Here is a 24388-nt window from a genome sequence, read left to right as displayed (position 1 = left end):
AGCTTTTACCTCCATAATTGGGCTTGATGCGAGGACTTTGGTCTCGATGTTGGTCTCACTGGCAGAACCACCGACAGTTGCAAAGAAGCGCATGGCATATTTGGCAGAAACTGTCTTTCCAGCACCAGACTCCCCACTCACAATGATGGACTGGTTCTTTTCATCCCTGTTGCAGCAGAGGAGAAAAGCATTTGCGAGTTAATCCGCTTCCTTGTTAACAGTTTGTTTGCATCATGCAATGACCTTCCGTCTTCATGTCATCCACTTCCTTGCCTTATTGCCTGTGTTATGCATGCTGGATTTATTCTGTACTGCACAAAAATAATAATGAATAATACATAGTAGTGGTATGTCTTAGCTAAAACATAAAGGACATTTTGAGCATCTCCAGAACATCTTCAAGGGCTTGCAGAGACAGCAGGAGATCAACTCCTGCATGAAGTGCCTTGGCTTTCTTCACTCCTGGAGCAAATAGCCCGGCACTGGGAAGCCCATCCTTTCATACCACAGTAACAAACCTCCTCTGATTTACATTTGCCTGGAGAACAACAAGCACTGGCTGAATATCAGTTTCTAACACTATATATTTTATTTTCCCCTCCAACACCTTCACTCGAGCATTTGAAATCTTTCTCTACAAAACGAGTTGTGAAAGTTGCTCAAGTAGTCTATTGCTGAGCTATTATGCTCAAAATAAGTTAAAAACACTGAAGTTGTGAAATCAAGCACCTGAAAATTGGGAAATTGTAGAAGTCCTTTGATTCCCTATAAAATCATATGAATATCAGTATTTTTACATATATAATATCTGTTTAAAACTTTGGCAACAATAATACAAAGCATGTCTCTGACATCAGGCTCACACTATCCATCCCCAAATCCTGCCAAATTGAAAGTCACTGCTCCAAAGCACAGAGGTACTTCTCGGATCAAGGGGTAAAAACAGATGAATTAAGAGTTTAAAAGCAATTCCTGGAAGACATCACTAACTAAAGTCTCTTCCACTCCTGAAGCTTTGCAAAAGCTTTTAAGAATGACTCACTCATTAACAGAAGGATAGGGCAGACTTACCCTCCCTCCAAGCACACACCAAATTTGCTTACAAAAGTGTTGACACCTCCAGGGCACAGGACTTTGCACAGGGTAGTTGAGGGTGCCTCACCTCAGGTAGCTTTTGAGCCTTGCATGGAGCACAAGACTCACCCTAATTACTTTTTCTACTTGCAAAATTCATCATTCACACAAAAAAAACCTCTTGCACAAGTCATCATGGCTATATTAAATACCCAATTCTTCCCACCACCGGTGCACAAAAACTAATCTACCCATTAGATACATCCCAATAATTAATCAGTTTAATGTGCCTGAGCTGCAGGGCAAAGAAAAGATCAGGAGCTCATTTTGAGAACTACATCCCTCTAGGCAAAGATCTGCTGGCACTGAGAGCAAGTGCCTCTGATGCAGTGGAATCTGCTCCCTATGGCATCCTGGCACATGGCAAACCCAACACCTCTGCAATCTGGCCACAGACTTTGGGAAGGAATGAGTTTTCATTGCAGGATTTGATATAAGCTCCCAAGCTACCAGAGGTATAGGGATAAGCTGTAAGTATGTAATTGAGTGTGGTTTTAAATAAGATCAAATCAAACTTCCCAGAATCTGCCTGGCTTCCATGAATCAGAGCTGAATACAGGCACACAAAACCATATATACCAATGCAATAATAAATTTAGACTTTGCAGTTCTTTTGACATCAGGAAACACCATAAAAATGCATTTCAATTTAAAATACTTGGTTCAAGTTTATACCAGCAAAAGACGAGAACAGGGGCTAAATGATTGCCATATATCACTCTTCCTCTTTCAACAAAAATACAAAGATGCTGCAATACCACACTATTACTTTCCCCTGCTGTCAGGCATGTACATCTTAATTCCTTCAGGAATTGTGACTCTATAAAGACAAACGTGACATTTTGGTGCAAACCACTACTTTGTGACACTTCCAGCACTGGCAAGCTAATTTCCATCTCTGTTTGTATTTTACAGGTACCGATTCACAAAGTGCATCTTATCCATCCCTTATCCAGCTCCACCAGTCTCCTGAGCATCACCCTTAGGAAGGCAAGAGGAACCTCCAACCCCCCCAGCTCTACCACCTGTGAACTGAGCACAACCTCACCCAGGCAGACAACAACCTGGAGCTGGTGTTCCTGGTGACTCACCCCAGGTGGGGACAACCCTCACATCTTACCCAGGGCTTGCTAAGTCATGGCTATACGCCCCCCGTGTGTCTTGGCACAGCCACTGTGACTCTGCTGCAGGCAGCCAGCTGGCAGGATGCAGACAGGGGCCTGCCAACATGCCTGTCTCACACCTCTACACTTCCACGGGTATGCAATAAAGCTGGTTTTGTAGCACGAGCCATCACACACATGAGCTCAATGGAGGAAACCTGTGTCAACTTCAGAGTTAGGAAGGAAGACTAAGCACCAAAACCAGAAGTATGCTGGATAAACCCACATCAACAGTTCCTGGGACAGGTGATGGCAGTGGTATATCATGGTTTATCTCTGGTTAAAGTAGATGACAAGTTTCACCTCTGCTTTAATCTTTATGGACAACCACTTGCTGAAGTCCAGCAGCGAACATCCCATGTTGGCTATGAGTAGGATGCAACTTGTAAAACTTGTGCTGGCTACAAAGAAATCACAGAATCAGAGTATCATAGAATAGTTAGTGTTGGAAAGGACATTAGATCAGCTCTGGCATGGGCTGCAAGAGCAGATGAACAGACTATTCTTCATCGGAGGTCAGGGAGAAGCAGAAGAAAGAGGTGACAACCAAGATCTCTGCCAGCAAGCACTGGCTCTGCAAAAGGAGCTCTGCAAATGCAAAGGTGTCTGTCTGGCTTAGAGCTACACTTGCCTGTAAGTCACTCAAGAATTTTTGCTCATTCCGTTCAGAAAACATTTCACTACCACTTTTTTTTTAAGTTGAGATGAAAACTACATTCTGAGAGAGAACTTTTGGATTAATAAAGCCAATACAGCTCAAAATAGAGGAATTATGAATTAGTTGGCATCCACTCAGCACTGCTACAAGGTAGTATTTTCTAATCTGGCTTTTTTCTAAGATTCAGAACTAAGACCTCTTGCTACCAAACTTCCCCATATCAGCTACTGGGGTATGCCTGGCTGAAGCACGCAGAGACCAACCCATCAGGGAGATCATCCAAGGGGATCTCCAGACCTACAGTCTCTGTGGGGTTCAGGTCCCATCACAAACTGCCTTTTACAAGGCATCCTGAGTGCTGTACTCCTGTCTGTAGCTTGCCTTATTTTAAAAGTACCATCATTCTTCAAAAGACATTGAACCTAGTGATAAAAAAACAAGGACAACACCATTTACTGCTACTACAGCTGCTCAGCCTCATTTTATTAGAGCTTCTCAAGAATTTGCCCTAACAGTTGATGTGCAGCTACATGGAATGGGCCAGGCAGGTTCTCCATGTATTGCACAAGAAAACTTCTGGACTTGTTTTATATTACTTAAAAAATAAAATAGAAGTTAAAAGAAAGCTTCTGGCTTCCACCATTCTATGATTCCAAGCAAGACAGCAAGGCCACTCCAGCTCTTGCATTTGCAGTAATATGCCTCATATCTTTTTTCAGTGGAAAATGCACGTTCAGACATTTCTTTTTCAACTTCAGGAACAAATGCCTTCAGGAATAAAGGCTACAGAGGCTTTCACTTCTTCGCATACAAGTTAATCAACTGCTGGTGCCAGCACGGAAAAACAGATGAACCCCACAGAGCAGCTGGTAGCAAACAGGCTGCTCAGCAAGCAGAAATGGTTAAAACCAGGCAGGGCTTGTTTGTATTTAGCACGGAATAAAATGTATTTAAATGTTTTCCCATTGCGCAGGTGCAGCACGCTACAGAGCTGCTTGAAACACAGTCAATTCTGGAAGCATCAGCAAGAATTACTATGGAAATAAAGCCTGGATAAAATGGAATGCTATGGGTGAATACCATGCTGCAGCTTGCCAATGCTGTCACATCTCCTCCAGGGGCTTATGTGGCTCCTGTGCAACTTGGGGATGCCACCCTGGCTTGTTATGCTGCTATGAAGTGCATAAGTGCTCTTCTCACCAAACACACAATGCACACATGCCAGCACAAAACATGCTCACGCTCATCCAGCAGGATAGAGTATGCAACGAGGATCAGGCTTCAACAATGCCCAAAGATGCTGTACCCAACACATACTACTGCTGCAGCTCAAAACTAGATATGAGGCACTTAAAGATGCAACTTCCAAACCTTCATGGGCCTGCAGAAGTTTAGTTTCTTCACTTAGAGAAGCTTTCTAAGAAAGCCTGGAATACTAATACCATGGTCTGAGCTACAGCCTCCACCCATTGGAGACGCTTACAAAACCATCAAGGAGTATATGTCCAACCAAAACAAAGTCCAGGATTGTTTTTTCAATGCAAGGTGCCACAGACTTCCAAAGCTGCTATGTAGGTGAGTAACACATCTCTTTTTTATCATGTTATGAGCAATGCCCATCATGACTCTCACCCTTGGCCAGACACGCAGCAAGAGTTGGGAGAGGTTAATACAGCAGTCACTGGAGTTTCGGTATTTCAACACCATGTGAAAAATGCCATAGAATCACAGAATGGTTTTGGTTGGAAGGGACATTTCAAGGTCCAAGTCTCCTGCAATGAGCAGGGACATCTTCAACTAGATAAAGTTGCTTGGAGTCTCATCTAACCCGAGCTCGAATGTTTCCAGGAATGGGGCATCTACCACTTCTCTGGGCAACCTGTGCCAGTGTCTCACCATCCTCATCATAAAAAAAAAACCCTTCTTTCTTATATCTAGTCTAAAGCCTCATATATACCAGGGTTTTTTTATTAAGGCAACATCTAAAGGTGTTTCACAAGGCAAAATAAAATGTCAGTTGTCTATGAAGAGAAAGGGCACTTCGAACAGATACCTGCACTGATTAGGACTAGCTGCTAATTATCAGCCTTTGCATTGAGGAAAGGATTTCCCTATTTAAGCAGTCAGTCCTTTACTTGCAGCAACGCAGAGAACACCACTACCCTTGGAGCCTGGGAAAGGTGTGTAGAAATGTCAAAACTTCAAGCCTGCCCAACTGGACACACTCTCCAACTGTACCAAGAGCTGCACCCATTCAGGTTGCATCAGAGCAATTGCACACGAAACACTTCTCAGTGTTTCCATATGCAGTTCTCAGCCTGGGAATGTCATTAGTCATAGTAATATATGATATCCCATCAATTTACCTGGTGAAGTCAGGCCTGAATATCCCTGGAAACTCCTCACTGCAGGCAAAGGGATGGTCAAGCCATGGCAATAGCAAAAGGGTTGGACCCAAGGACAGTGATGGTCCCCACCACCCCTCTGTCAAGAAGAGACAGGGGACATCCCAGTGCACTTGTACACATCCAACATCCTTAGTCTTCCCCAACACAGCTTGAAAGCAGGAGTATTTGAAGATAAACATACTCCAAATGTTCTCCAGACCTGAAGCACAGTCAGAATTTTTCCAAAGTCAGCTTTCTTCAAAGCAGTAACTTACAGCAATGAGAAGGGACCAAGAATTTACAGGACTTGTTTTTATAATCATTCTTCAGAAAACCATCACTGGCACCAGCAGCTTAAGCAAACCACTGCAAACTTCATCCTGATCACAGCAACAAGAGTGAAAACAGTTGCACTGAAACCACAGCCCCTCTGAGAGGAAAAAATATCCAAAGCAAACCATGATAGAGCCAGACTCTGTGAATAATTATCAGGGATCACTCCAGCTCTAATCCCAGATCCAACACTAATTCTGTGTCATGGAACAAGTCAATAAATCTCTCCACTATGGATATCATATTTAACCTACTTCTTTCAGGATGCTTGGAGGATAAAGCAATCTGAAGATTAAAAATGCTTTAGGTACTGTAGTTTGAATTCAGCTTCACCACAACAAGAACACTCATACAGCCCCAATGCACAACAAGCTCTAATACACTGCTGTACTGACAGTGCTGTGCAGGCTAAAAAAGAGCTTAACTATTGCATTATGTTGTTAGCAATACATAAAAATGCAATAATTTAATTACCATAGGATTGCTTGCCTCAAGTGCTAACTACAGTAATGAAAACTGAGGTGGGTCTAACCCTGCCTTCACATGAATGAACAGAAGTTGCACACTATAAAGATTAAAATCAGAGTATTACAGCATTGTAACGTGGATAAGAGCTGCCTTGGAAATGACCTCTGAAGCCAGGAATCATTCCCATTTTAGTGGGATAAGTGGGATAAGAGGAATCTGGAGCAGCAGAGCTGTTGTCACTCTCAGCAGCAATGTTTTACTTCTTGGCTTTAATTTGGGTATTTAACATATCGGCCCTGGCATCATCAGTCAGCACATACATCAAAACACAACTTTGAGGTAGTGGGACTTTTCCCTCAGAGAAACCCAAGAGGACATTGTTTAGCGTCTGGTTGAACAAGAGTGTTTCAGGGCATGCTTTCTCTTTGCGTTATCACACATCTGCTGCAAATGCATGTTTTAAGCCACAGATGCTGCAGCCAGCAGCAACATAAGGACGGCTTTTCAAGTGCTACATATTTTTCTGGGCCTTTCTTACACTGAAGCTCTCATAAACAACACGAATTATTAGCCTATACAATTTTTTTTCTTTTCTTTTTCTTTTTTTTTTTTTTTTATTTTTTTTTTATTTTGATGTAGACAGATTTTTATATAGTGGCTTGCACTGATGGGGAAGAAGAATTAATTTTTTCACCAACATCCTACACCAAACACGGGGTACATCACAACTTCAAAATACATTTTGGCCAGAGCCACCCCAAAGCTGCTGTGCCCCTTCTCCATCCTGGTACCATCACAACTGTAAAGATAGCATTGCATTTTAATGCAACAAACTAAAGAAAGAACTCAGCAACATCCCATTTCAGTGATGCCAAAGCCTGGTGTAATGTCCCTCAGCTTTTGCAGGTATCCCTGGAGGATGTTAGATCACGCACATCCAAGGTCTTACTTCAGAAGATGCTTTTCAGGAAACACGTACCCACTAGGGTCCATCCTGAGCAGCTTCCAAACCAATTTGCCTGTACGTATATGGCTTTTAGCAACAAGTCAGAGAGAAAAAACGGGCTTGAAACTCTCAGAATCACAGAATCCCAGCCTGGTTTGGGTTGGAAGGGACCTTAAAGCTCATCCAGTTCCAACCCCTGCCACGGGCAGGGACCCCTTCCACTGGAGCAGCTTGCTCCAAGCCCCTGTGTCCAACCTGGCCTTGAACACTGCCAGGGATGGGGCAGCCACAGCTTCTCTGGGCACCCTGTGCCAGCGCCTCAGCACCCTCACAGGGAAGAGCTTCTGCCTAAGAGCTCATCTCAATCTCCCCTCGGGCAGGTTAAAGCTTGTCCCGTTTGCTGGGAAAAGCCTACAAGTACCGGTTTGGCCCTAAATGGAAAGGATGAGCTCGCAGCACAATGCTCAAAGAACAGGTAACGTGTAAATTAATCTTCTCTTCTGCAGCGGTCGCCAGCAGCACCGTTCTTTCTGTACAGCACTATTTAACATGCATACCAATCTGATGTTTCTAACGCTGAGATCAAATACCACGGAGCAAATTAAGATGTCTCTGCAGAGGTCAGAGCACTTCTAATGTGATGCTCCAGAAAACTCCTCCTATGAGAGCAGTGGGAGTCCCACTGGTCGCAGCTCATTAAGGGACTTTCTCCCCGAACTGCTTTGTGCAGCCGGCTGGAAATGCCTCTTCAATAGCAAAGAAAATCCTGTGTGCTCAAAGTTCCTGCAAAATGCTGAGCTGTCTCCAGTCTTCCCACCAATCCCTGGGGGCGGGCAGGCAGGATGACCTTCTCCCAGGATTTATGCTTTGCATAGCCCGTTGGGGAAGAACACAAGCTCCTCGGCCACACTTAAACGAGGTCAGCAATCCTTTTGTGTGCCATTTCTAATGAGAGCAAAACACGCACCCTGCCAATTTTATTAGCTCTCTGGCACCCTGATGCTCTTTTCTGCACTGGGATCACATCACAGAGCATCCCTGGCTCTGACCAAAGCCATCCACGAGCACTGGCCCCTGTGGAGCACTGCAGCCCTGCAGATGGAGAAGGCTTTGTACTCCATCCTCCCACAAAGCATCACAAATGGGCAAGAATCGTGCTGGCTTTCTTCATCCCGAGCTTGTAGGATGCTACCCCAGCAGTTCAGCTCTGCAGGCACCAAGAGGACAAGTTCTTCCACCCCATGGCAGCCTCAGAAAGTCCTTCCTACAGACTTCATCACCTCAACCATTATCAGCCACTGAAACTTCTAAAACTCCTGCCTGACCATCTAATTAATTATAGTTGATATACATTGGGAAAACCCCAGAAAAATTTTCAGAAACCACTGGGGCCACTGACTCGGGGTTCTCTGTCCTGAGGTCTCCAGAACTTCACTGAGGATATGGCAAGCAGTGACTAGGAGGTGGGCAAGGACAATCACAAGTCGCTGTGTTCTGATGTAATTATGATGCTCATAAACACCTTTTTGAATGTTTAATGATATTTGGTGTTACAGCTTTCACACCTCAGAGCTGGAACAGCTCTCCTGCATCACAGGAGTAATTACATATCTGATGCAGCCTATTACAACTCCTTCCAATATTTCACACACACAATCGTTACTCTTAGTCACAAACTGACCTTTCTGTGCCTTAAGCTCTCCCATGCCAGTGCTGTCCCATTATGAGTATTTATGATTTCTCTGTAAGGGATGTCTCATTTATGATTAAAGCTGCTAGGAGACAGCACTGTTCTCATTCTAGATTGCCAAAAAAGAAAATAAAAAGAAACTAAAATAGGATCATTTAGTTGGCCTCTTAGAGACTCTCTGTCCTCTCCCATAGCAGCACTAGTAAGACTAGAGGGTCTCTCCTCCAGTCATTGACAAACACTATCTAAGTCTCTCCCATTTTTATTCTTCTCTCTTTATATTACCTCTGGAGGAGTTATGTCCAGCTGCTTCTGCAAACCCTGAGGTTTCACGTCAGCGTTAGCATGTTCATGGGGTAGCTCTTCCAAAACCTCCTCTCTATCCCACTTTCACCTCTAAACAGAAGAGACCCCTTTCAGTTTCTCTACTTCCTAAATTCAAGGCTATTAGTGTTTTCATTCTCTGACCCTTTTTGAGAGGTACCTGCTGCAAAGCCCTGCTGAGCTGCAGCACAGGTTGGCCCCACAGTTCACTGTAAACCCTCAACCCAGCCTCATTCACCAGGAGCCATGAAACCCTTCCCTGCCTTTAATACAACACAGCATTCAGCCTTATTTATTGTGCCAGACTGATTCCTCGCCCATCTCTGTTGGGGGTTAATCTCTCTTGACTCCAAGCCACTCTCTCATTGTACGGTTTTAAATCCTCTTTTAAAGATCGAAATTTAAAGTGCTGTCAAATGACATCCCCCACTGTGCCCATACCCCTGCCCATCTCTATGGGGTTAAGTGCAGGGCTGATGCTGCAATTTCTGCTCTTTTTCAGCTCTGGCATTGCTCCCCAGAGCAGAAGACAGCATGGTTGTGGCCACGCACAGCCCCACCAGCACTGTATCTTGCAAGACACAGATCATGTGTGGTGTTTGTTGGTGTAGGCAAGCAGTAATTTTTACATTTTGGGATATGCTTCTGACAGTGCAATGCAAGACCTGGATGCACTAACTTCTGAACAAAACAGAAAGACACTACTAAATAGAGTTACCCATCTGCAGTCCTAGTACTTGAGTCTTTAGTGACAGAAACAGCATGCTGGCAACAGGGCTGAAAAGGCAAGACACACTATTTCCAAATAACTTCTTCACCCAGTCCACAGGTTTCTTAGGAGGCTTCTGTAAGTCTCAAGACTTGCAAGTTACTCAAGATCTTTTTCATCGTAATATTTGAACGCTGCTCTTATCTTGTGCTTTTTAGCAGACATGGACTGCTGCCGTGTCATATATGTGACAATAAAGTTTCTACTACAGTGAGATCCAGACATGCTAATTGGAAAACATACAGAATATACAGTAAAGGGTTTATGATGCTTTTGATGCTTGATTTATGATTTGAGCAAAGACTACCTTCCCTATGCGCTTCCCATTTTTGGAAGATGTTTTACAGCCTTAGGAGAGCCCATTCTCCTGCCCCATTGCCCACAGCAATGGTACACCATATACTTCTATCACCTAGTGCTGTTCAACTTTGCATTTTATTAATTATATTCCATTATTTTAAAAGTAAGTAAATAAAACACCCATTAAGAAACCTTAATTGGACTATTAAGAAACCTACTTGGACTAGCAAGTCCTGGTCTGAGTGAACTAACTCAACTGGTACAAAAGGAAGAGATAGGTACCGGGGGCACAAAAAGCCACACAAATAGATTCAGTACTGTACCATACTGCAGTAATTTTCCCAATACACTCAGCTCAGCATCAAGGGACAACAGAGTGACCATATCAACAAGCTAAGCTGGCTAAGGATAGCTGGGGAGAAGAAAAATGGGGCTGCAGACACGAAGTAGAACTAAATAGCCAATTAAAGCCTCCGAAGGCTGGGAATGGAAAACTGGTGTTGCACTGTCCCCATGCAAACTTCCATCACCTTCATAGAGCTGGCAATAACTGATGAGACATACCCATCAAGAGTAATGTAGGTTAGGGTTAGAAGTGACAAACAATCCCTGCTCATGCATGGGAAGCTGCTGGTCAGGCTCACTTCAGCAGAAATGAAGGTTCAAGGGGAATATTCTTGCTAGACTCCAGGCTTCTGCCCAGACCAATGACACACAAGGGAATCAGAGCCACCGTCAGGGTCAGGGCACACAAGGGATCTTTTGTTCCTCTGTAAGGAAAGCAAAAAGCAGTCAGCCAGGACACTGGTGGCTATGCTGCTGCTCTGGGCAATCCTGGCTGCCCCCACAAAGCTTTCAGCCTGCTTTCAGAAGCAGAAATATGTTCTGCAGCACTCAGAGGTGTAAAAGGCACCAACACGCTATGCATCTCACCAAGTGTATCCGGACAGAAACCAGGAGCAGAGGAGATGGTTGCACTGCCCTGCAGATAACATGCATCCCAAAGCACAAATTGCTTCGAACCCCACAGCCACAGCTATTAGCAATCACCAAACGATCCATTTTTCTACCTCACCAGCACTTGACTCCAATGCCTCTGGCAGCAGCGCTTGGAGCAAGTTAACTCCATGCTGTGTATTTAGCCTAAAACAACATTGTTTCAGTGAACCGGCTGCACTTAGTCTCACACTGCGTATGCAGGGAGTTTATAAAGAGCTGGTCACTGTAAAAATTAGAGGCTGTCACATGTGAATTTTAATCACTTGCCCTTTTTTAAGCTGTTTTACACACAAGTGCTGCAAACCATGCTCCTTGGGAAACACTTTCATTTAAAGGGGAGTTTTAACACATGCACACATACATAGGTGTTCTGAACTATTGCTGCCATAAAAAAGGAATCAGATGACATTATACACCCTCTGCAGTCCCTTTTTTTTCCCTTTTAAATTGTCAATTCCTGATGACTGAATAACACCAGAGGATACAGCAGACCTTTACATCCACCTGTGAAAGTGCCTCCAGCCCCATCTCATGGACACTATCACCTTGAGGAACGAAAGAAAGCATAGGACAACTTCACTAACACTTGTATACCAGCAAACATCTTAACTTCTGCCCTGGCACCTTGCCTTGACACGGCTGTGGTATACTAGAAACCTAGAGAATTTAAAATTAAATAAAAGAACCAAATTGCTTCCAACTTCTCCAATTTACAGAGTCTTAGATTTTGGGGCCCTTTTCATTGGCATCTACTCAGTCCCATTCAGTCACTCTCATTGCATCTTCCCAGTGTGCTCTGCGACACTAATAAAGCTAAAATATACATATGTAAATATTTATTATATACATATATTATGCATTTATATACACATAATATATACGTAAGTACATTATATTTTATTTATATCTGGTTTATATATATATGAAAACAGATATTTATATTTTTATATAATTTATATAAATATATAATGTATATATTATGTTTATATATTTTATAGAATCATAGAATAGTTAGGGTTTCTATTTATTAGGTATTTATTTATAATAGATGATAAAGAGATAGAGATGATAGAGATAGAGATGATAGAGCTAAAGAGATGGAGAGATATGACCTTGCCTTCTGCACTGTAGAATAGCTACTCAAAGTGACCTCATGGTTCCTGATTAGGTCCGTGCATTGTTTCTCCTATAAAACCAGACACACCTTGCAGTCCTCTTTATCCAGGCCTTCATGAAAAGGGGGAAAAGTTTGCCCTCAGAGCACCACTGAACTTGAAACTCCGCAGCAAGGGAGAAGCCAGCACTGTGAGCCTGTTCACACACTCAGTCTAAGTTTGCTCTATTTGCCTGTGACCCTAAAAAAGCCTCAAGCACCATTTCAGCAATGGGGTTTTTGAAGGGTTTATTGCCCCAGTGCAGTGTCTGATCTCAAGGAAGCAGTTTACTGAGAAGTCAGCTAATGAAGTTCTGCTCCACCACACAAACTGCATGAGTATTATCCCATGCACATATCATTGCAAAACTTGGAGATGATACTCCACCAAACACCAGACAAGCTCATGCAGAAATAACTGCTTGCTGACTACAGAAAGTTATTTATTCAGCACCTTTTTGCTCAGTGGTGTTGCAAATAACATCAGCTGTTTTCCAAATAATCTTCCATGGAGAAAGCTTGTTTTACCCGTTTGATTTTCTTACTTACACTGAAGACTTGTTGAAAGGAAACCAGAGAAATTCAAACAGAATGCACATCTGCAGCATTGTTCTTGCTTTTCTATGATGTGATTTGCATTGTTTGTTTTTAGAATGAGTAATTCCTTTATATATATATATACACACACACACACAAGCCTGTATATGCATATACACAAGCACACACTTAGACAGAAAACAAACAAACCCAGAAGGCTAGCTAGAGACTTCCTTTCTGCTCTCAGTCACACTGCAAGTTTGACCTTTTGAGATTGCAGGTTTGAGTTTTATTCCTGGTCTATCAGATGCACCAGACATGACGCAATTGTTTGAAAGCTAAAGACACTGCAAAATACGTGGTAGCTTTGCATCAGTTTAGGTTTAACGTGTTCACAGACCTCCGTCCTGATGGCTGAGCTGCCCATGTCCCATCACACTCACACACACCCCTAAGCAGAACTGCAGATACAAGGCATCCCGCTGAGTCAGTTTAAAAAGAAAAACAAAAAAAAGGCAAAATTAAGTCCTGTCCAATGCACTACATCCATCATTCATGAGACACACTATCCACACACCCTGCTCCAGCAGCAACACCACTCTCCCTGCAGCACTGCAGAGGGAAAAGCATGGATCAAACTGTGGAGACTCAACATCCACTCAGAAGCTTTCAGATTTAAAATATAGTGTGCTTCCCTTTAAGAGCCATATTTTAAATAATGAGGCAGATTCCTATAATCCACATTACAATCTCCTCTCAGCCTCATTTGAATCCCTCTTTTGTTCCAAGCCTGCAATTACCCTAATACCAGCCTGAGACACAAAGCACCAGAACAGCACTAACAGTGAGCATCTTGTTTATTAAGAGCTCTGAAGGTGGTTATTTCCATGTCTCCTTGCAAACATAGCAGTCCTAACCATGCACAGGCAGCAGCTATCAATTACAGGTGGCTGTCAAAAGTAGACTTAACTCTGATAAGCAGGACAACGAAGTTGAGCACTTCTGGCTAAGGCTCTCTGTTAGCCCACTGCCTGTAAAACAACACAAGCATGTGGGAAACCACCAAGTCTTCCCTAGCACAGATTTCAACAGAAAATTAAGCCCTTGTATTTTAGACGTATAGCCAGGAAAATCAATGGGACCTGTCCACACTGGTCAGCAAAACCCTGACATCCTCCAAAAAGAACAGTGCAGCTTGCTGCTCAGCCTGGATTCACGTAATAAGGACACAGTCCTAAGCCTTCTTTTTTCTATAGACAGCTCCTCAGACTTCTAAGTTCTTCTCAAAGTGGTTTTGCTCAAAACACAAGCACTTGCTGGAGGGCTGAACTGGGGGGTGGAGTCAGTTTGGGTGCAATGCCTCCAATCTCTGCCCATGGCAGTGTTCCTCCAGATTCATTTCCAGATTGAACTCTGGCACATCTGTGATTATAAATGCATCCTAACTCACCAGTTAAAGATGAGACAGCAGAAAACAGGCTGCAACCTTTGGTAAACAGTTACATGTTTACTTTTATTATTAAAAGCTAAGGCTATAAAAAAAAAAAAAAAAATCACAGCTAATTCACAAGTGCATCTAAACACACTGTGAGAGTCCAGACAATTCTAACAAAATGATCCCTGGTGCAACAGCTTTCAGCTTCCTCTCAAATTCTCTTTAGATCATGGCTCATCAAAACAAAATCCTGCATCTGCCCTCAGCAACACACAAACAGAAATAAAGTAAAATTCACACCGCATTGTTCTGGTGAAGACACTGCTTTAAAGGACCTGTAAATATTACCAGTCACCTTCTAACTCAAAATCACAGTGTCTCCATAAAGATGACTAACATCAGCTCCCTTGTTTAGTCTGATTATCTCTCCAAATTATCTGAAATGTGGTTTCCTCTAAGCTATTACACATGACATTTGCAGAGTGGTTTGAATTTCTTCCAGGAAACTCATCCAAGCAGCAACAGGAGAAGGATCCCCATCTGAATCACGGTTGCACTGAACCCATGAGCTCCTGAGGACCAAAGATCCCCACCATCCCAGCCTGCCTGGCAGTCTTGGCAGCCAACAACGGAGTCAGATCAGTAAGCAGAATTAATCAGAAATGCCTGATCTCAACGAGATTTCAGTATGAAGCAGTTCTGCACCGTGCAAGGAAAGCTGCTGCAGGAACCATGTCTTGCATCTCACAGAAGAACAGAGCTAAGCACCCATGGGTGAAGACAGCCACCATATGATGGAGAAGATAACCATACCAACTTGGGGATACAAAAGCACAACAGAAGACCCCATATTCTCAGAAGAGAGGAAAACCTGGGTGTTTCACACGATTTTGCAATGTTTAATTGCCTATTTGATCCAGCAGCTGATCTGACTCCACTGACCGAGCAAGCACTCACCTGGCCATCTGATTATAGGCTTCCTCTGCCACGGCAAAGATGTGAGGATCCATATCCCCCATGTTTTGGCCACTGTACGCGTAGATGACATCTTGTCCGTAGATTGGCAGCTGCTCATATGGATTAATGGCGACAAGTACAATACCTTGGAACAGATAAATGGACAGATATGTTACAAACCAAGCACAGAGTTAATACTTCAGGCTTTTTAGGGCTTGTGTTGGTTGTTTCAATCTATCTGGTGAAGGACTTCTTATCTCAGCATCTTTTGACAGCAAGGCAATAAGCTTGCATATAGCTAAAGAGAAGGCACACAATACTGATGAGAAGAGCAAATACATAATAATCTTCATTGTACGAAGCCAGATTTGGCAGGAGGAGTGAGAAGAAGAGCCGAACAGCCCGTGAGCCATTACTTCGAAAAAGCAATTCCTGTGCAACCAAAGCTCTGCTATACCCGAACAAATATCCCAGATTTTCCCCTGGCTTAAATCTTGAGTAAAAACTCACAACAAAGAATGTACTCAAATCAAAATGAAATGCGTAAATCACAGGGAATGAATGCTAGAGCCTGCATTAAAGCTTTAATGACTCTTTCCTCTCCAGCTCTAGTAATGCCATGCGTGGCTGGAGGAGGCAGCAAGCCCTGGAATTAATGAAATTAATGAGAGGCAAAGACAAGCGTATTGCTACCTGTGCGCTCGAGGGAGCTGGTTTGCACCCTGCGGACCTGAAGTACCGACAAGCTCTACCTCCAGAGCACCTTCAGGTTTTGCAGGTTTGAATTGCGACTGTGAGGAGCTCCAGAGAGCGCGTGGCCGGTGGGACCAGGTGCTGTGCACCAGCCCAGACAATTCAGGGCTTGGGCATGCTGAAATTACAGTGAAGCACAGGAACTGTCAGCCTGCAGCAAACACCAGGATACGTGAGAGGAGGCCAAGAGCAGCCAAGTCATGTTCCCTGCCTCTGTGCATCAAAAGGAGCGAGAGCAGCAGTCAAGGGAGGGGATTCTCTGCTGTGCTCTGGGCAGACCGCCCCAGCAGTCCTGATCCAGCTCTGGGGCAGCAGCACAAGAGGGACGTGGAGCTGTTGGAGCGAGGCCAGAGGAGGCCATGGAGATGCTGCGAGGGCTGGAGCAGCTCTGCTCTGGAGCCAGGCTGAGAGAGCTGGGCTGGGGCAGCCTGGAGAAGAGAAGGCTCCTGAAGGGGAGACCTTAGAGCAGCTCCAGTGCCTAAAGGGGTTGCAGGAAAGCTGGAGAGGGGCTTGGGACAAGGGCCTGTAGGGACAGGCCAAGGGGAATGGCTTGAACCTGCCCGAGGGGAGACTGAGATGAGCTCTTAGGCAGAAGCTCTTCCCTGTGAGGGTGCTGAGGCGCTGGCACAGGGTGCGCAGAGAAGCTGTGGCTGCCCCATCCCTGGCAGTGTTCAAGGCCAGGTTGGACACAGGGGCTTGGAGCAAGCTGCTCCAGTGGAAGGTGTTCCTGCCCGTGGCAGGGAGTTTTAATGTTCCTTCCAACACAAACCAATGTGTGATTCTGTGATATTAACCCAACAGCTTCACCTCGCCATGCCCTGCTCCTATCTGCTTCTTGGTTCTCTTAGGGTCACGCATCTGTTTCCCTTCACCACTGAAAACACGCCACAATGCCAACCAGGCTGAAGCCCTATAGTTGCCTCAGCACTGGCTACTAGATAAGCACTCTTCTCTCCTCAACTACTTCATAAGCAAAGCACAATGTATGTAGCACCCACATAGAGCTTTGCAGCTAAACCTACACCTGCTAAGCCCAAATGGCTAAGCCTAAGTCCATGTATCTTCATTACCATGATGCTGTGTTCAGCGTTACCGTGAGCCCTCACAAGCAGCTGCACTAATGAAACCTCACTGATTTTGGATGATAGCAGGCTTGCGGCTGACCAGGAACACACATGCAGCTGCAAAAGGCTGCAAGTTCTGCCAGCAGTCTAACATTACACACCATTAAATATTTAAAGGAAGTCATCACTACTGCCAGCCACTGAGGCCATGTATTTCAAGAGCACGACTTTAAAAGTCACCTCCTCCTGCCACACATTTCCTCAAGCACCCTAAACTGGAACACTCGATCATATCTGTGCCAGCCTTAACCACACAAATAGTCCATGCATTTTGCTGATACCTTGCAACTCACCATTTAGAGAATCATTAGTTTGCACCACTGCTAGCAAAATCACTTTCACTGCCAGTAAGAGGGTTCAACATTCAATAGTCTCCAACATAACTAAATAAAAATGGCTGAATTGTCTTCTTCCTTTTCTTTTTTTAGGTTGCAATTTGTTGCCATCCATTTACAGGTAACTGCTGTCTTGAATGGTTTTGGCAGGCCACCCTCCCCGAGAATGACAAACCCAAGTTCACACATAGAATCATAGAACAGTCAGGGTTGGAAAGGACCTCAAGACCACCCAGCTCCAACCTCTCTGCCACGGGCAGGGTCATCCCACACCAAATCATGTCATAAAAGGCTCTGTCCAACCCAGCCCTGAACACCACCAGGGATGGAGCATTCACATACCCTCCTTCTGCTTTGCATTGAGTTAGATGTCCCCTAAAGTCATCAAGAATAGGAAGGAAATAACAGTGCAGCAAGGATTTTTTTGCAGTTTTTCAGAAGGAAAACCCACCATGGACACTTCTCAGTTGGGCCGCATCTTTCTGGCATGCTGCTACTATCCAGTGGTTTGCTAGATCCCACTTTTTTCCCCTCAGACTACCAAGCACATGCAAAGTTGGCCTCAAACTCATCTGACAAGACATTCCCACAAAGAGATAAATGGACCATGAGCTCAGGAAGTTCCCAGTGCACCAATCCTCAAAAACCACCTCTGGTTTTGCAACCTAAAGCCTATTGACACACACTCGTGTCTCCCACCCATCCCAAATTCACAGCCCTGGACCTTCCTCATGCCACAGCCTCTCGCTTGTGGTCTCAGGGGGGTTCTATGTGGACATATTCTAACCCATTGCATTCCAGGAGCTGAACATTTGGCCTGGACACTCACCACAGTACGTGTAGATGTGGTTGGACTCGATGAACCTGACTTTGAGGTTGTGGAGCACTGCAGGCTCGTGCAGGTAGCTCAGGGCAGTCAGGTCATTCTCTCCCACAAGGATATCTGGATTGCGCAGGAAAGGCAATTCGTTTCCTTGCAGGTCAATGGGATATTCGTAGAGCTGAAGAAACACACACAAAGAACATGAGAATACCAAAACCAGCAGCTCCTTTAATGCCTTACAACTTATTCAAGCATAACTCCATCCTGACACTACAAAATACATACACATCCTGCTCTAAAGGAAATGAAAGCCCCTTTGCGCTACATCCTATAGAGATGTGGATGGCACATGACCAGGTGACAGGTCATCCACCCCTCTGGTAAATGGCTTTGAGCTGTCCAAAAGATGGCCCTGGTGGACACTGATGGTCCATAAGCACCAACCTGAGTACACCTGGGTTGTTTTCATGCCAGCCTTGGATCAAATTGGCTTTAGCCAAATTGCCTTTAGCCAGCTCTGACCAGGAGCAGATACCATACAGAAAACCACAGCTTCATCTGATCTAAGCATCTTCATGCTCTTTGAAAAGCAGCCTCATTTCAAACCAGACCATATTCTCCCCATCAGAGTGATTTCTCAACTAATCTTTAATTCAGGTTGCTTTTAAACTCAAAACCTTATACCCCTTCAGGCAGAGAAGGACGTGGAGAAGAGAGGAGCCCCTGCTGCTTCAGTATCTTAAGAGCCACCTTATGCTGTTGAAGCATACAGCTGCCCATATGCTAATAACTTTTGACTCATCCCTAAATGAAGCAGACACCAGCTAAAGAGAAAAAGTGCAATTTCCTTCCTTTATGGTGGAAGAAACAAAATTGTTGTGATCTTACCTTGCACAGGGTGCCTCTGGAAGGGGTCCTGACACTCAGATCCCAGCAGAAGGGATGAAAAGGCACCACTACCATTGCTTTGGCCCGTGCAAACAGCACAAGAAAAGGTGACCCAAAGTGCACAAGGACAGGCTCCTGCAGCACATCTGACAACCTCGGGCTTGTTTTATACTCCAATTCCACATTGCCAATGACAATTTTCAAGAGTTTGTACTCAGTATCGCATCTTAATGGCAAATACACCAGGGATCCCTTGTGATATTTAAAAATCGGCTCTTCATTCAAAGGGAGTACACTTGCACACAAAGTGCAGCCAGAAACCACAAAATCCATGAAAATTCACTTTAAGCACAAGGACAAAAGAGAAGCACTAAACAGTCGGGTAATGCATGTTGGCTGTCAGGAACATAAGGCTTTCAACAGCTTCAAATGCCCCAAAGGTATGTATGCTCAGGATCTCTGATGCACACGTGCTGTTCCCCTTCACTAAAGCTTATCAGCCTAACACGACTTGGGACCAGGCAGGGTTTAATACAGCAAAGCATCAAACAGGGGTCTCTGGGAGCACCCTCGCTAAGCAGCAGTCTCTTGCACAACCTCATTTTGAGATGTTCTTGTGTTTCACCATGACAGTGACATGCTTATTAAACTACCAACACCTAGTAATCCTTTAATCTCCTTGTGCTGTCCCTGTATGAAAAGGCTGGACCTTGCAGGACCTTTTAGAACCTCTGGTTCCAGAGAAATATCCAGATTAAAGATCAGAAAGAAAGGGAAAAACCCTCTCCCACCCCAAACACAGAACTGAAACTGCTGAAGATCTCAAGCAGAAGGGTGGAGGTTGCAGCATGCAGCAGTATGTGCCGATGTACTTTGGCAGCCTGAGCACAAAAAGCAGTACGAAGGAGCTGCTGTGGATGAGATGGGCACCCACCTTCACTCAGGCACCCCAGAAAGGACACCATTAGCACTGCTCATGAAACCTGCCTGAAGCTGAAGCCTGTAGTGCTTTTCACACCCATCACCAATTTCTTGCAAAAGCTTGAGCATTGCTGCTTGGTTTCTCCCAATGATTCTACCTTCTTGCCACAGGAACAAGAGAAAAATCATGTAATAAACCTGCAGCGAGGGTCATCCCTATGCCACCCGATGTCACTGAAAGGCAGCGATAAGCTGCTGCATGGTGGAACGCTGGAAACATGCCCATCTTGTGCAATATCCTTGCATCATGAGGTTGCCCAGAGAGGCGATAGATCTGCCATCCCTGGAGATATTCAGGCCCGGCTGGATGTGTTTCTGAGCAACCTGATCTAGTGGAAGAAGTCGCTGATCATTCCAGGGGAGGTTGGACTGGATGAGCTCTGAAGGTCCCTTCCAACCCAAACCATTCTATGAGTCTATGAGCACAAAGCATCATGTCATTATAGAAAAAAATACACCCAAATAACGATTGATATGACTTGGAACACGGACTGTTAAGTACAGGATGGTGAATCCAGGAGGTCCAGCCACAGGGCTACTGGGCAGGGAAACCACCAAAGAGCAAGGGGCAGTGACTCATAGTCCTATGTAGAGCTTCTAATTTTTGTCTTTTAGAGATTTTTTATTTAAAATAAAAAATGGAGTAAAAAGGGCTTTATGGAAGATTATGCTTACAGAGAAAGACTAAGGCATGGAGAAAGCTGTTGCCCAGAAGTCACTTCTGTGCTCTAAGTGATTTTTCCATTGGTGGCCAAACTTGAGTAGATTCCACCAGCCTCTCTCTTTCCAATTTGCTCAGCAGCAAAAAACATAAACCGATATTTCTAACACACTGCTGCTATTAAAGAAATCATTCTGATATCACAGACTATTACAACTTTGCCAAGGGATGAAATGCGATGAGAGAGGTCAAGGGCTTTTCTCACAACCCACTCTAACGCAAGTGCCTGAGGAGGGAGCGGGCAAGAAAAAGCTGGAAGTGCTAAGGCAGTAGAACACGTTAAAATACTTCCTACAAATACGAGATGGCTGAGGCTTTTTCACACATTAATTCAAAGCTTTACATTTCTGAAAAGTATGAAACGACATTCAAAAGCTTACAGTTTCATCTTCAAGTTTCAGATGCAGGCTTTTATCTCCCTCTTTGTAATCCTTGATAACTTCTGCCGACCTCCAAACTTCATCAGGGTCAGGAATCCAAACCCTTGTGTACTGTAGAATGAAGGGAGAAGAAAAATATAAAAAAAAAAAAAAAGAGAGAAAGAAAGAATTTAAACATAAGGAAACCTCATGAAATTAAATCAGAAATAAATTAATTCACCATGGATACAATTCCGCACTCAGTGTGAAATCAGCGCAGCTAAACCATTTATTTCAGTCAAAAAAAAAAATCTTCTAATTTTAGGTTTTGGGGTAAATTATAGACCAGAAGTCTGATTTTCAATCAGGCAGGGTGTACACTGGCCTGTTACCAATGTAATGAAGCAAGGCAGAGTCTCAAGGCAAAATGTGGAATTTAATTTCCCTCGGAAAAAGACAGCCTTCCAGAAGCTTTTATGAAATAATGCAATTCTCCCCCAGCAGACCATACACCAAAACATGTTTCTTTTGATCAAAATGACATCAGGTTTCTCCCCACAGAGCATGCCGTAAACCAAACCCACTGCCATGGGGCTAAAGCAGGCAGAAGACACCAAAGCCAACTACTTCGGTTGGAGGCATACAGGTTTTAAGGCTCCACAAAAATGCTTAGATGTGACATTTAACCTTATTAACATCTCCAAAGTTAGGGACATCCTTGTTCTTCCAAGGGTAAATCCCAAAAGCAGACCAGTACAACCCTGCCAAAGCATCCACGAAAGGATAAAATCCAAGAGCAAGCAGCACCACTCACATGTAACGAGATGGTGGCGTTACCCAAAGCCACAGCACCTCCTGCTAATGAGATTTAATTGTTTTTATGATGCAGAGACAAATACTTTGCTCAGGCTGTGTAAAAGCATCCCCCCGTGCTGAGCAAGTAACTGCTGCTGTGCTGAGACCTCAGTGTGTGCTCTCAGGAACTGAGACAAAGGCATTGCAAAACCAGCAGTAATGCTGCAACTTGCATGCATGGGTTTCCCTCACTCTCCACATCTACCTTTCTTTTGGCCAGAGCATGTATCAGTTTCCCTGCTCATGGGGCTACCAGGGCAAGGTCCCAAGAACAAGGAACCTAAAATTGCTCCATCTCTGCAGCGAGTCACCTTGAGCCAGGCTTTTGTTGCTGGACACAAGACTCATAAAGCCAGCCTGATGCTGGACTCAGCCAGACAGAACAGAGTCAACAGGAATCCTTCTACAATCACTTATTGGCATTTTGGGGGGACATGTCATAGAATCATAGAATCAACCAGGTTGGAAAAGACCTTCAAGATGAAGTCCAACCATTACCCCAGCACTGCCAAGGCCACCCCTAACCCATGGCACTGAGGCCTCATCTCCACGGGGTGTGAACACTTGCAGGGACGGTGCCTGCAGCCCTGCCCTTGGCAGCCTGTTCCAATGCCTGAGCACCCTCTGGGGCAGGAATTGTTCCTCAGCTCCATCTAAACCTGCTCTGGTGCAGCTTGAGGCCGGTTCCTCTTGTCTCATCCCTTGTTCCTTGGGAGCAGAGCCCAGCCCCTCCTGGCTCCATCCTCCTGTCAGGCACTTGTAGGGAGCAATCAGGTCCCCCCTGAGCCTTCTCTTCTCCAGACTGAACTCCCCAGGTCCCTCAGTGGTTCCCAATCACATTTGTGCTCCCTTCACCGGTCTTCCCCCAGCTCTTCCTACCCATTGCAACCAGAGCTACATAAACTCATTTTTACACAAAACACAAGGGGTTGGGGAAAATCCCAGCAAATCCAAGTGACACCAGCACCTCAGTACCAAAGATGGTTTTGACTTTCATCTTGAAGCCAAACCCTCAGCACACAATGGCCAAATAACCCTCGCAGCAACCCAAGAGTTAAAGCAGCAGCAACAGTCTACCAGCCTGCTCTGCAGCTGAAGAGCAATAGATTTTTATATGTATCTTGTGTAATTATTTATAGAGCTGCTCAATAGCTACAGCAGTGGGAACCTTCAGATGTTAAATAGAGCTACACAAATGTATTGCCAGAACAGCAGTTTCATCTGAGAGGGGAAAAAATGAAATAAATAAGTAGACTTTTCCCAGCATTTCTAGCTCCCCACGAGCTTTCAGTGCTTTCCGTGCCACAAAGAAAGGAAGCTGACATAGGGAAGGGACAAGTTTGGGACGCTAGCCCAATCTCCGCTGTCCCCTCGAAACAAGCAGCTTTGCAAGAGATGAAACATCCCTGCAGCAAAGCCAGGAGCCCATCTTTAGCTGGACCATGAGAGAAGGACTAGATGCAGTGGGCAAGATGGGGATGCAGCAGCCTTCCTCACCTCCTGCACCTCAGTCCAGTTTCTCCTGCTCCAACGCCATGGGAACGGCTTTTCAAACCATTGCTGCAGCTCTCACCACTCCTGCAGAGTGCCTTGCCTGCCTTTTCATACCCACCACCGTGGTTTCATCCAGTGACAGCTCTCTGTGGCAGAAAGGGATCAAACATGCTCCAGAAATGCCTGAAATAGCCAGGGATCAGGATGTACCCAGTTCAAGGCAGCCTCAAAAACAAGAGGTTGCTGGCCCTGGCTGGAATCCTGCAAATCCTCCACCTGCACAATGGGCTGGGCTGAGACATAGACCTGCATGGACAGATGATGTGAAGAGGGGCTCACTGACCTTAAAGCCACCCCAAAACCATGGTGGTGCTTGCTCATGCTTTGGTGGTTAAAATCTGGGTGCACCTCCAGCAGCAGTAAAAGGTCACATCAGCCCCCCTCAGCAACTCATTTCCAACCACAGCCAGGAGCTACCCAACACCCAGGCATGATGCAAGGTTCACCAGTGGTTCAGCAGTGCAGGAGGGTAGAAACTCTCAACATCCAACACCCAGGGATGAACTTACAACCTGGTGATGGAAGATTCGCGTCCCATCAGCCACCCTGACAACAAAACAAGACAATTTGCATAATATAACTGGTTTTCCAAGACTCTGTGTATACACAACACATGCAAGGGATCATGCTGTACAGAAGGCAATAAGACAAAGCTGTTTGCAAGGTCTCAGGAGCCCTGGGAATAGCTTGTTCCCTGGCTGAGAGATCCTGAATGCAATCCCTGCTTCAGCACTCCCCACAC

The 24388-nt window shown here is 44.8% G+C and overlaps 1 protein-coding gene across 1 annotated transcript in view; it reads right to left on the bottom strand.

Annotated features, from left to right (window-relative positions):
* MYO5B (myosin VB) overlaps positions 1-24388 on the bottom strand; it is a gene marked incomplete at both ends in the record, with an annotated part of 152693 nt that overhangs the window by 101894 nt on the left and 26411 nt on the right. Inside the window, 4 exons of the mRNA XM_080636966.1 lie at positions 10-166; positions 15254-15398; positions 18295-18466; positions 21259-21369. Of these exons, the coding sequence (XP_080493092.1) occupies positions 10-166; positions 15254-15398; positions 18295-18466; positions 21259-21369 (585 nt within the window). The remainder of the gene's footprint in view (positions 1-9; positions 167-15253; positions 15399-18294; positions 18467-21258; positions 21370-24388) is intronic.

This window comes from Psittacula echo (assembly GCF_963264785.1).
Source record: "Psittacula echo genome assembly, chromosome: Z".
Taxonomy (NCBI): Eukaryota; Metazoa; Chordata; class Aves; order Psittaciformes; family Psittacidae; genus Psittacula; species Psittacula echo.
Note: the sequence above shows the minus strand (reverse complement) of the source record. Positions and strands in the feature narration are given on the sequence as shown.